Genomic DNA, 13816 nt, shown 5'->3' with positions numbered 1-13816 from the left:
TCTTTGCTAATATATTTTAATATTTTTAATTAATGCTAATATTTTTAAATGTTTCTATTTTAATTTGAATTCTATCTATAGTATACTAAAAATCTCAGGATGTTTTCATTTTGCAACAGCATCTATTATGGGGTTTTTTTTCCAAATTTTGTTCTTAGATAATAAGTAACTTTTCAGGTTTTACTGACTGGCAATTCCGCTCAAGTAGAAATACTCTTCAGTTGAATCTTTTTATCTTCCTCTTCCACCATGCTAATGGTAAAAATAATAATTCTGGTTTGACAAGGTCTTTCAAGATGATAACCTCTCCTTTCCCCAACCTGTTGGTATTAAATTTGTTACATGTTGCTGAAGAAGGCACAAGGTAGTACAGTGTTAGTTTAGGACTAGAGTATCTTGAGCTTGACCCCCTGAGTTTCTTGCTGTGTGTTTATGGGCAGCAGATCCCAAAGTGTTTTGGGCTTTGACTTCACTTTGATTCTTGCCTTGTTTCACTCAGTGTTGTGTTCCAGAGTGTAACAAATTGAGTGAATTGGGTTTGCAATCCCATCTGTAAGTGGTGTAACCCAGCCCAGGGTGGAGAATCAAAGTCTTAATTAGTTGAACTTTGTCAGTCTGCAAAGGTTTTACAATATCTGCAATTATAGATCATTGTCTCACAACACTGTCTGGACTGCTTGTGTTCAGTATGAGCGCTGTGATTAGCAGGTTCTGTTGCTTTAGTCAATTTGCAAAGTATCCTTTAATTACTGTTAAAACCAGTAAATCATGGACTTGAACTAGCTGTGAATTATTTCTAGAATATATTCACTTAATATCAGCACAAGATTTTACTTCCTGAAATCACTTTTTCTTCAGTGCTTCTTTCCAAGGACAGTAACTTGTATGCACAATACCATTTGAAATAAATAAAGAGCAGAAGTATTAAAGTTTTACATATCTTTGTGTATGTAGCTGCAGATGTGGATGACTTATTACATCCACTGGAGATAATGTGTAGTTCTAGGTCTCTGTGACAGATGGAGATCTGTGTGTTAAAGTGTAGCTTGACCAAACTGTTGCTAGTGTTTAAAAAGGACTACCCAGTGTATTTGGGTGTTTCTTAGGAGAAAAAGCTGGGGTGATGTAAAATTTGGACTGAAGTCTAAGAAGAGGTTTCCTAGAATGTTACAGTAGGTAAAAAATTTAAGAAACTTCATATTGTTAAGCTAAGAAGACTTGTATTACAACTGGAGTGTTGTAAAGGTACAGGAGTTGTCATATGGTAGAAGCCAGAGTTGATACAGCCAGGTGAAATGAGGAAATGAGATTCTGTATTTACTTCTTGCTTGTGGGGTTTCATTGACAGTATTTCTATTTCTTTTCTCCTTTAAGTGCTAGTGAGTTTATGCCTTAAGTCAGTTGTGTGTTCATCAGCCAAAAGGGAGAAGTTGAAAGAGGAAAATAAAATTTTGTCATACATTTGTGGGTGTGTGTGCACTTTTCCCAGAAATTTGGTTATTTTTAATTGAACTAATTGGTTCTGAATTTTCTTTCTAGCTGTGACATTCATTGATGTGTTGCCTGTGTTTGTGTCAGATGAATCTATGCACATGGGTGTCACTTCGTTTATCAGTGATTGATGTCATCTGTTGTGGAGTTGTAATGGGGCTGCATGTTTTGCTTCATAGGGTTTTTTCCTTATACACTGGATGTACCTAGGATTTTGAGAAGCAGATGTCTCTTTCCAGGAAATTTTCTAATAATTTCTAATAATCTTTCTAAATAGGTACCTCTGAGAATATTTTTTCCATTATCCCTCTAAAATTGCTTTTCTGCAAAAACTGGATAAAATATAACAAAGTGAGCATAAAATATTCCTTGTGACCCTTTGCCTTCCAGTCCTCAGTGGCGCTTGAGCTGTGTCAGTCAATCCTGCTGGACCTGTAACAGCAAATGCTGTACTTTGATCCCTTGAGGCAGGAGTAGGATGTCACAGGGCCAGACTACTTTGGGAAGTCAAATGAAGCATGTCCTGAACTCCAGACTTACGACTTCACTTGCGCATTTAACCGTAGGGTTCCAAAGTCCTGTTTTCCAATCAATTTTCCAGAACCACCTGCATGGCAAATGCTCTGTAGTTCTGTGGGAGCCAAGAGCTGTATTAACTGATTTGTTCCCATTTTTCAGTGGCTGCTGTTAGTGATGGTAGAGAGCACTTCAACTTCCATGGCAGCAGCTTGTGCTGAACACCCAAGGCCATGCTCCTATGAAAATGGATGGGTGTTACAGGAATTTGTACAAATTTTGTTCTTTTTTTTTCCCTGCTAAATTAATGTTTTGGCAAAATCCATCAAAGATTGAATATTAAGAAGCTTATTTTAGCTGGGATTTCCAACTCCTAGTTTTTGTGACTATGGCAGTCATGATACAGTCTCTGATACACTTGTATTGTTGCATAATCTTGTAAAAACCGTAGTGTATTTCCCTGTCCTCTTCTCCTGCCACCCTTGTGTACAAAAGGCAGATCCTTGGAGAGAGGTAGTGCAGTGGTTGAGACTTCCATATGCTTCCATCTCTTAACTGGAAATACTTCTGGATATGGAGCTATGGATTTAGTCCCACTGCCAGCTTTCTTTGTTTCTCTTATAAAAGTGGAGGTTTGTGTTTTCTGTCAATACTTCCAGATATTCAATGGAAACTGATGGAAATACAAAGGAAATAACAAACACAAGTGGAACAACAAAGCCATTTGTGGTTTGTTCTTGTCACTTGCTGTTTCATTTCATTTCACCTGCTGGTTTTTGTTTACTTAACCACCAGGGTTCTTCTTAAAAAAAATCAACAGGGTTCTACCCTTCCTTTTCCGAATTATCTCTGAAATTGTGCAATCACCTTATGTAGTGTCAAAATATTCATGCATTTCTGTTCAAAAATTTGTACGTTTCTGTCCAAACATGAGAGGTGTCATCCAGTTTTGCTTACAGCCTTGCAAAATTTTCTGGCAAAGATCAGACTTGAATTGTGTTGAAACAGAAAAAGTGGATTTTAATCCACTTTGGAATTACAAAAGAGAAAGGCAAGATGTTTTCAAATTGCATTGTCTTTACTGTGATGGAAAATTTGTGGGAAGAAAATGGAAGACCTCAATTACAAGTGTGGAAGCACGTAGGTAAATATTCTGTGATATTTCAAATACTGATCTAACTAAATGTTATGAACTAAATTATGAGTTTTAAATTTCTAATGTATTCTGCAGGTCTGCTAATAGTGATGAGACAAACCAAAGTGACAGTAAGAGAGAAGAGAGTTTCAGAGCATGAAGGCTCTGGAAGGATCTGTGTGAACTTGTACATTTGTTGCAGAAAGGTAATGATGCTGCTGTGGAGGAGACATCAGCACATGCAAAAAAAGAAAAACAACCAAAAACCCCATATTTCTGAAAAATGCAGAGTAAATGGGTTTTCTGTACTTTGAGAAGTCAAGGCCTCCTATAGGCAAAGTAGCCAATCCCAGTAATGGAATGTAAAATGCATAAATGGCTGCTAATAACCTACAAGAAGTCTGAATGTTTAGGAAATAATTCTGTGAGAACCTCGGAAGACATTTGAAAAAAAGGCTTTGCTTTTCTTTCCCTTTCTTAGTGAAGGAGATGCTGAGTGTGTAACCTAACATTGATTGCATACTTGAATCCCTTCCCAGCTGCAGAAACTGAGAGCAAACTTGCAGAAACTGAGAGCAAAATTGTACCTGTTCCTGCTGAGCAGACACCAGGTAAAACACTTAGCAGGGTGCTGGAGCACCCAGCTCTGGAGCACATCTGGAATATGGTCTTCTGACAGGCTGTAGTCCTTTATGGAAATGCTAATGGCAAATTGGCCACATGAGAAACCTTTTGAACTGTTGAATTGGTGAAACATCAGCTGACAGATTTGTGTAATATACAGTTCTCAATGGGTCTTCCTGACTTTTCCTCAGTGTCCATCCTGATTTTCAATATGGGACTTCAGAGTAATGTAATTGAATTCTGTAACATAATTATTTTGATTTCACATATACACACACCCCTTCCCAAATAAGAACGTTCACTGGGCAATCAAAGTAACAATTCCTTAAATTCACATGTTTCTTTAGCCCAAATGTTTTTATGTCTTTTGGGCTTGGATGACTTTTGATATACTTGTTTTTTCAACATATATTTAGGATCTATTTTAACTCTCACAGTAAAGAGGTGAAGGAACAAGTAATCTTGTAGTAGAAGTTTAAATGCTTTTTCTTTTCCTCTGTTTTGATGCTTTACTTGTCCAGTATGCTTCCCAATGGGTTGATCATATTTTATATTGTGAGTTAAAAGTAGCATGAAATAAAAGATGAGAGCCTTTTAAAATGTACTTCCAAGAGAATGCTGAAGGCTTTTTGTAACTAATTATCTGATATCTGGGGTTTGATATTTGACATGTGCTATTTTATGTAACTTTTAAAAATTAAACTGAGAAGACATAATTAAACTTTGAGTGGAGAAAAGGTTTTTATCATTGCTTCAGTAAGATACTAAGTTCTGTTCCACTGTCAATGCAACTGACACTCCTGCTGTAATGTAGATCTAAATAAACAGGTAACTGTATGACTATTACTGCACTGTGCTCAAGATTGTCTGAGTTTATATGAGAACAAAATGATTTTTCAAATTTCAGTGTATTGAAGCTGTGTATGTATGTTCAGGAATGTGGCATGTGGAGTTTCCTTCAAGGTTCAAGTGTGAGGTGCTTTTTAGTCTGCTAGCATTTTTCAGAAGTTCATAGTGTTCCCTGCAGTTGGCCCCATTTACTGTCCCAGATGATTTCCTGATGCTTTCTCAAAATTTAAAGTTTCTAGATATGACAGCACTTTGTTTTGTACAGCACTTTGTACACTGCTGCTTTGGGCTGAGTTTTTTTGGTGTTTTTTGGGAATTACAAAAAGTTAGAGAGTGCTCTCAAGTATCCGTGCTGTTGAGCCACCTTCCAGGATTGGTTTATGGCCAAGTGCCAGCAGACCTGCCTGCCTTGCTAAGAGAAGAAACCCTGTTGGGTTTTATTGTTGATTACAAAATAGCTGTGTCTTCTGTGTACTGAGGTTGTGGTCTTGATTCCCAGAGGAACTGGGGAACTTGCAGTTCACAAATTTCAGTGGTTAGACTTAATTTTCTGGGAAGACAGAAGTCTAGGTTGTGATGCAAACCCTGAAGTTCAAGACTTCTTATCTGTCATGACACCTGCTGGTATGGTTCTCCTCTGTATTTTCTATCACTGATGCTACTCTGACAGTGTAAGAGGTCAACTACCACAGTCTAATTGTGCACTGCATGAGAAAGATTTCTCTTCTATCTCATTGGAATTTTCTGCAATATGTAATGCTTGTGGTATGCGACACATAGAACAAAATACCTTGTCTTCCACTTCTTGGTGTCTCTTCTGAAATTGTGGTCTAGAATATAGAGTACTTTTTTTGTTAGACTTCCCTAGCAGTCTTATTTTCCAAGTTTGTTTTCCTTGAATGAGCAGTGTCTTGTGCCTGGAGTATTGTGAATCACATGAATGATAAGCCAATATTTTCTCATAAGATTGTTAAAACCCACAATCTCTATAATACTACTGATAATCAGAAGTCTGCACTTCCTTCACATAATATTATAATATTTTTTGTAGTATATAGTGCACTTTCTGTAAAAAAACAAACAAAAGGAAACAACCCCAAAACAAACAAAACCCCCCTCACCATTTACTTAGCATCTCCCTGGTTTCTTCATTAGGGGGCACTGCACAGCTATAAAAGAATGAGTGGGATTTGCAGAGAAAATTTCTGGGTGCTTTCCAGTTATGCCATTTCACTTTCCACCTTTTCTAAACTGTCTGGGGGCAGTGTAAGATGAAATCATTGCTGTAATTTACACTGACTTCTGGTTAAGTCCGGTTTTGGTAACTGTACAGTACCATGCTGGAATATAAACTTCCAAATTCCTGTGTCCAGAGAAGTGTCTTCACAGTAATTCAGAGTACTGCTTGATTTGCCATTTGTGCTGGTGTTACACAGAAGACAACACACATTTCTACGTAGCACTTTCTAAATGTTAAACCTGGAGCATAATTACACTCACTGGATTTTGATGTAGTTTCTGTTTACCATTGGAATAGGATTACTCCCAATGGATCCTGTTGGGAAAGTATTATCTGCTTTCTCTATATGTAAATATGTGTTTTGCTTTGGGACATGGATAAATACCAACATTTTTGCAACTGGACAGAGGTTGCTGTCAAAAGCAACATAAGAGCAGAATGCTTTGCAGCAATGAATGTTAATCTTTATTAGTTTGTTTCTGGAGAGAATGTACAGAATATTGTAGGACCTAGTAAGGCTTACTTTCAAGGAGACCAGGCTTAAACAAGCTCTTCCACTGCTGAAGAGTAGCAACCCAGAAATTGTAGGAAACCCAGCCAGACTGTTTTGATGGAAGCTTGTAAAAAGGCAGCACACAAGGCAAAGAGCCTTCTCTGAATGCTTGTGCAGGAAAGATGCAAAATCTTAGAGGTAGTTACAGCTTTTTCAAAGCTTTCTTTCAAGACTTCTGCCAGTGGTGGACTTCCCTCCTTGGTCTGAAATCCTCTCTGAACCCAGATATGCAAAACTGAAGCAAAGGGGAGATGATACCTCCACTAAATCTGGAGAGTCGAGGAATATGAAAAGGGTAGTCTGTTCCTTCTTGGATGCTATCATCTCCCTAAGATCTTCTGGGGAGTAATGCTTGTTGTGGTGCATTCTCAGACCGATTTCAGTGGTTGTTATTCAAGTAGGCTCTCCCACCTAATGCTGCTTAGTTTGTGAGTACAGCAGATGATGCTACAGGAACCAAAGCTGCCTAGAATAAACTTTGTGGTCATCCTTATGGCTGAAAACAAATAAAGTAGTCTTTGGCATTGACAGCTGTTGCACTGAATGATTAACTCTAGTTAGGGAAAAATTAGTGCTGTTCTCTGACCCATTAAAATATCAAACATGAGTGTTGTACTCTGTTCAGTTTTGAAGGACAATACTTACATTTTACACTGGAATTGAACAGCACAATTTTACTTTTTGCAAGGGTGTCTCATTCTGGTTCATGCTGGCCTTGGTTTCACTTCTACCACCAAAACAAATTCTTCAATTGTGTGGAGCTAATTCTTGAGGTGTGATAATCTAAAATGTTTGTCTGTTAATAATTCTGCAAATGTTATTTCAGTTTGATCTTTAAGCCACAACTTTAGTCACCTATTTTTTCTCTCATGTGAAACATTTTAGTGCTTAAATGAAGATCTGAGATGCAAATCTTTAATTTAAGCAATCTTAAACATGGCAGATCTTGTTTTAAAAATTTACCGGTCATAACAATAGTTAGACACAAAATATTAACTCTTAACCCTTCTTATCCAGTTTTAGTTTAGTTTTTAAATTCAAAACTAATTGTAGCTCTGGCCAACTTGATTTGTGTTGGCTCTGCAGTTGTGCTGGAGGTTGACTCGAGATAATTTCGAAGGTCGCCTTCCGCCTGATTTATTAATTAGGCTGTTATTCATGAGGTGAGAGTCCTTGTAATCTTCTATTTTTAAATGTGATGAAGGAATTCTGCTTAGCTTTGGGTCCAGCTTGCCTGTTGCAGGATGTTTATGTGTTACGGACTGATTTGATCTTGTCCTGTAGTATGGTGTGTATGGAGATCTCCTTCCTTGCTTGTTCTTCTTAAGATTTAACACCTGAAATGGGTTCCAGTAAGAAGCTGTAAGGGAAATCAAGCCAGTTTGAGTTTAACACTGCATGTCTGAGGGTGTTTGTATCTGGGGGACCTTAGTGACTGTGCTGTATTTTAATGAGATTAAGCTCTTAGCAGAGAGTTGTCTCTCACCTGTGTCAGTAACACACCTGGTTATTACCATTAACTTCTATAACAAGCAGGAGCATGGAAAATCAGCAGAAGGTTAGATTTCTTCTTCCTGGGTCAAACTTCTGTATTTGCACGTACCAAAATGCTTGTAACACTTCCTGTCTTTAACTTTCAATGTTCACAGCAATTGGAAGAAAAAAGTGAGGATGAAGAGGATAAGGAGTGCTTGAAGCAAGCAATAACTGCCCTGCTAAATCTTCAAAGCAGTATGGAACGGATATGCTCCAAAAGCCTTGCAAAGCGAAGGCTTAGGTAAACGTTTCCGGTTTTTCTGCTCTCTGCTCTTAATGCTTTGCTATAAATCCAGGGCTCCCGGTTTCCTCTTTTAGTAAACAATGAACAAAATAGTTTGTGACAAGCCTGCTTTTTCAGAGGAAGTGACATCAAAGCCAAGATAATTTGTTATTGTTTTAAAACAGTTCTAATTTCTATGTGTCCTTGCAAACTGGTAGTTGAGACGTTCTGAGAATTCACTGGTAAGTAGAAAGTTGTGGCATTGGTGGGTTAATTGTGCTCAGATAATAAATATCCACCTAAAAATATTCTAAAAGTACCTTTCTGTGTGGTTAGAAGGTAATGTTCTTGAATTTGAAACTGCTCTTAAAATTGTTTCAATATTTTTGTTGCCAGACAGTTTTTGTGCTGCCAGGGATAACCTTTAGGCTTGAACATGAATGCATTTAACAGCTTTTTTTTTCTGAATGTACTTTTTTCAAATAATTGCCATCTAGAATTGCTCTGTTGGTTACAGAAGTGAGTGGCTTGTTGGGCTAAGAAGCACTCACAGCTTGCCTGCCTCTGGTTGGTTGTGTTTAGGTAAAACATCTATTGCTGAAGATAACTAGAAAATTTATCAGATGAGATACTTTAGTCAAGACTTTGCAATGGTGCTGATATTGAATGATGAAATTGCCTTCTCAGTGGAATCCTCACTTCTCAGAAGGATGATTTGGTGTTTTTGTGTTAGTGGTGGTTGTGTTTTTCTAAAAACATGTACTAATAGGCTGCCTTTTTCCCACCCTCCACTGAAGTGAATCCGCATGCCGGTTCTATACTCAGCAGATGAAGGGGAAGCAGCTAGCAATTAAGAAAATGAATGAAATCCAGAAAAATATTGATGGTTGGGAGGGTAAAGACATTGGACAGTGCTGTAACGAGTTCATCATGGAAGGAACACTCACACGTGTAGGAGCAAAGCACGAGAGACACATATTCCTGTTTGATGGCTTGATGATTTGCTGTAAGTCAAATCATGGCCAGCCAAGACTTCCTGGTGCTAGCAATGCAGAATATCGACTCAAGGAGAAGTTCTTCATGCGAAAGGTACAAATCAATGATAAAGATGACACTAATGAGTATAGACATGCTTTTGAAATCATCTTAAAAGATGAGAACAGTGTTATTTTTGCTGCTAAATCAGCTGAAGAGAAAAACAACTGGATGGCAGCATTGATATCTTTGCAATATAGAAGCACGCTGGAAAGGATGTTGGATGTAACAATGTTACAGGAAGAAAAAGAGGAGCAGATGAGATTTCCAAATCCTGAGCTTTATAGATTTGCAGAACCCGACTCTGAAGAGAATATTGTGTTTGAAGAGAACATGCAGCCCAAATCTGGAATCCCCATCATCAAGGCAGGAACTGTTGTGAAGCTCATCGAGAGGCTGACATACCACATGTATGCAGGTGAGGAACTTGGTTTGTGCAGCCAAAACTCAAGGTAGTAACTTGTTCATGCTTCTCTCTCTGTGTTAAATACACGCAGCAAAATACATAAAGTGAGTAAAAAGGGAATATGTTTGGCAGTTCACATGGGATATTACATGTGCATGAGATTGTTCTCATGCAAGGGAGGGGGTGGGAGCCTGCAGCAATTGAGCTCTAGACAATACTTTTTCCTTTGTGCCCCAAGCTACAAGAACTGCCTTCCCTCCAGACTTTTAAAGCTGGGTGACAGGAAGGGCCAGCATTGTGGGAGAGAATTATGGGCCTAGTGTTTTCGGTTCAGGGTTGTACTCTGTCAGCTGTGTCCATGCTGGCATGCCATGGAAAGACCAATATCAACTTGATAGATGCAGTCAATTGCATACTTTGTCCTCAGAACTTTGCCTTAATCAGAACTTCAGTGAGGATTTGATTTAAGGACTTTTGACTTAGGGTTTCTGTTTGTGTTGAAGTCATGTTAAAGACATTTATGTGGTTATCCAGGCTGACTTCAGTGTGTGGAGTTCATTTTGATAGCAGCCCAGGATTTTCATAAGCTGTGCTGCAAAGCATGAGCTTGTGTTTGGGGTTTGGATTTTTATTTTTTTTTTCTGATTCTGTCTGTATGTCAGTTATTCTGAAACTTCGTGCATCTTGGTATTAGTGCTTTTCATATTCAACAATTTTTTTCTTCCTTTTTACACTCTTAATTGTTGTAGATTGGTCTTCTGCAGCTCAGTCCTAGATATCTTGCACAGATCAGGGATATTTGTTTGAAAGAAGTGAGTAGTAAGCAGAATATAATTTCTGGAGTTTAGTACTCTGTTTACTTTTTAAAATACTTATATTTATATCTGTTCACTCCATTACTATTCTTGCTCTTCTTTTAATTTTTTTAACTTTTACTAGAAAGCCAAATGCAATATTGTGCTGGCAGTTTTTATCTGAGCAGTTTTGTAGCTGTCTTCATTTTCTTATAACTTTTTAAACTTCTAGCTCTTTGCCTTGTATTTTATAGGCATGATTTATGATATAATTTAGGTCGTAAGTCTTGAAAGTTAATATCAAACAACTCAACATTAGAGAAAGGAAGGCACTTCACTATTACTATTTTTAAACCTAGCATTGCCTTTGCCAAAGAATTAGCAAAAACTATTGTATGAGAAAACTGAGAATATAGGTACTGAGAGGTGGCCTGAAAGACTTTGGCCAAAAGGATAAAAATAGTTTTCTTATAATGTATGTAGCTTGTCTTTGTAGCCTTAATCATCTTGGTAGATGTGATGCTGCATTGCTACATTGTGCATAATTTCTCAACACTCTTATCTTCTATACCTTCTGTTTTTTAATTGGTTATCTATGAGGAAAAACATCATTGTTCTCACCATTCTGTGCAGTCTTTTCTAGGGCAGCAAAGAAATAAGAGATGGTGACTCAACCAAAAATGCTCTGTTGTACAGGAAACATGATCCATTTGTGATGTAAATCATTCAGGGGTTTGTTGCATCTTGTGAGATGCAGTGAGTAGGGCAACAATTCTCCAGAGTACCAGGTTAGCTCTTTCACACATGTATCAGCTGAATTCAAGGCTTCTCCTCTGCTTGGAGACCTGGGAAGCTGAGTGCCTTGGTGATACGTAACCAAATAGCTACAGACTGTAGAAATGCTTTTCTTGCCCCACACAGGATTGTGTATCTGTGATGGTGATCTTTAAAGTCCTTATTGGCTTTATATCCAGATGCCAGAACAGAAAGTGTTTACCTTTTTGAGGCAGTTTTTCTGAAATTCAGTGTGACTGGTTATGGCAGCCCTTGATCTGCCAGTCTAAAGACAGTATTTACTCTAGCTGTGGTTTTTCTCTATGTTTTTATCTTTGTAGGTCAAATGGCATAAGAAATAATTACAGATACACTTTGCAAATGTCATACAAATTTGTTGCAGTTTAGTTATTGCTGTGGTCAAATCAGGTCTCAATTTTTTGTAATATATGAAGATCCATACAGTCCATCTCATTTGTAGATACGAGTGTTAGACCTTTTATTTGTCATCCCTCACCCCCTTGACAAATGAGAAACCATTTTATCAGCCAAAATTTCTTTGCTGTACAACAGGGACAGCTCTAAGGAAACAATTCTGCTAGGGGTCGGAGGCATCCAGCTTCTACAACAGCTCAGACAGGGAGGCAGCCCTGATGTCCACCTGGTCACAAGGTGTGGCAGACTGTCCAAACTATCCTGTGGGGGAGCAGCAAAACAGAGAGAAATCTCCTCTGCAAAAGCAATTTTCCAGGCATTTTTACATGAGAGAAATTGCCCTTATTTTTAGAAGTTCAGGTCCTGACCCCATTTGCATATTCTGGTAGGTTTTCCTTGTTTTAATGTGTTTCTGCATTCATCATCTCCTCTTGCCCGATTCTTGTTTCAGAGCAGCTGGATTAGGTGGTACCAACATTTTAAAGTCATGGCAATTTTTTTTATCTATAGGGCAGCACTCTTCTATTTTTAAAGCTTAGATATGTTGAGTGCTTGTGCGTCATCATAGTGTCCGTTTCCTTTCTTAAGGAATTCAAGGGTGATTATTTATAAATCCTCATAGAACAGTTATTGTTCTTTTTTAGCTTTCAAATTGGCTGCATTGAAGAGAGAATTATCACATGAGCAGACATCCTGGCTAACTGGTGGTGTCTGTATTTTTTTAACACTTACTCATATATTGTACACTATTTTGAGTCACAGTGGTTGCTAGTAAGATAACAAAGTTAGATTTGATTTTCTGATCTACTTCATTTGAAATTCAATGTGTATTGTGGATTTATATGCTGACCTTACCTGTAACTAACAATAGCTACGACTCAGAGCTTGCAGTGATCTGAAGATCTTAATTGCTATGAAAGCTCTTTTTTTCATGTAGACAAAATCTCTTATTTAGAGTAGATGCTGTGTACAGATTGCAAGCTGTGAAAGCATGACTTACTGTGCTTCTTTAGCACAGCAGAATGTGTGTCTTTTAAATAGATTACATCATTTTCATGATGAAGATGATGTGAACAGGGATGCCTTTTTTTTTGCAAAAAGTATTGGAGTTCTGCCTTTGAAAATAATTTTGGACTGTACAGTTTCAAGGAGTGGTGGGAAAGGGGTTATGATTAGGAAAATGGAGTAATGAAGGACATGTGAGAAGCAGAATAGCCAAGTGTTTAAGGAATGAGAATTATCATGCAACAAAATTGCAAGGAAGTGCTGTGTTACATGGCACAGTTAAGGTGTGCAGCACATGACAGTAAACTGTTGCCCAAATGAACAACTTAGAGGGATCTAAGGAAGTTGGAATATTCATTCAAATGGACAAGATGCTGGTAAAGATTCAAGAAGGATTTTTAAGCAGCTCTTAAAAATCCATATTTCAGGAAACAAATCCAGTAGAGCATTAGGTCAAATAATGCAGCCTTTTTATCCTACATGTTATAGCCTACAGGAATTCTTGTTTCAAGTCCTGTGAGCTCCTCTTCAGCCACTCTGCGTTAGGACAATTGCCAGCTGGGGTTTGGTTTTCAAATCTGGATAGGGATTTAATATGCAGAGCTGTTGCAATCTGCTCATTAATTGTGTTCAGTGATAACAGTGTTAGCCTTGTTTCTAGTCAGCTCTGTGCAGTGCCAGTGAGCTGTCACTGCATTTCCTCATATTTGAAAACAAATGGGTTTGCTTTTGTAATTACGAGAGACGCTTTGGTTTTCTGATTGTTTTGATTGTTTTTAAGACACATTGTCATATTTTAAATGCATTGATATGTAATTAGTCAATTTAAATGAAATCAGTTGATTTTCTAGAAGTGAAATAAATATAACCTCTAACATAGCAGTCAGGTGAAAAAATATCTAGGCTGCCTTAACCATGAGTGGTTATCAGTTGTGCCAGTTTAGGGGAAATATTCTCCCCTGGAAGAGGCCCTTTCTATCCAGTGCAAAGTGACTTGATGTGTTTTTTGAGTTCTCGTGTCCCAATCACTGTCAAAACCAAAGTTGGTTACTCATAAATTTAATCATCTATTCATTAATTTCAAAGTAATTGGAAAATAATCCTGTCTTTTATCAATTGAAGGGGGAGGAAACAAGTCATTGTTGTGAACCTTCAACAGAATGAAAATTGTTTTAAGTTCTGCCTTGTATTGCTATTTTT

The 13816-nt window shown here is 37.7% G+C and overlaps 1 protein-coding gene across 4 annotated transcripts in view; it reads left to right on the top strand.

The window, feature by feature from the left end:
• SOS1 (SOS Ras/Rac guanine nucleotide exchange factor 1) overlaps window positions 1–13816 on the top strand; it is a 45822-nt gene that overhangs the window by 19142 nt on the left and 12864 nt on the right. For all 4 annotated transcript variants that reach the window (XM_084202799.1, XM_084202796.1, XM_084202798.1 and 1 more), the window contains exons 9-10: window positions 8058–8185; window positions 8965–9620. In XM_084202799.1, coding sequence (XP_084058925.1) covers window positions 8058–8185; window positions 8965–9620 — 784 coding nt within the window. The remainder of the gene's footprint in view (window positions 1–8057; window positions 8186–8964; window positions 9621–13816) is intronic.

This window comes from Fringilla coelebs (genome assembly GCF_963513975.1).
Source record: "Fringilla coelebs genome assembly, chromosome: 3".
NCBI classification, from domain to species: domain Eukaryota; kingdom Metazoa; phylum Chordata; class Aves; order Passeriformes; family Fringillidae; genus Fringilla; species Fringilla coelebs.
This window is presented reverse-complemented; position numbering and strand designations above follow the sequence as displayed.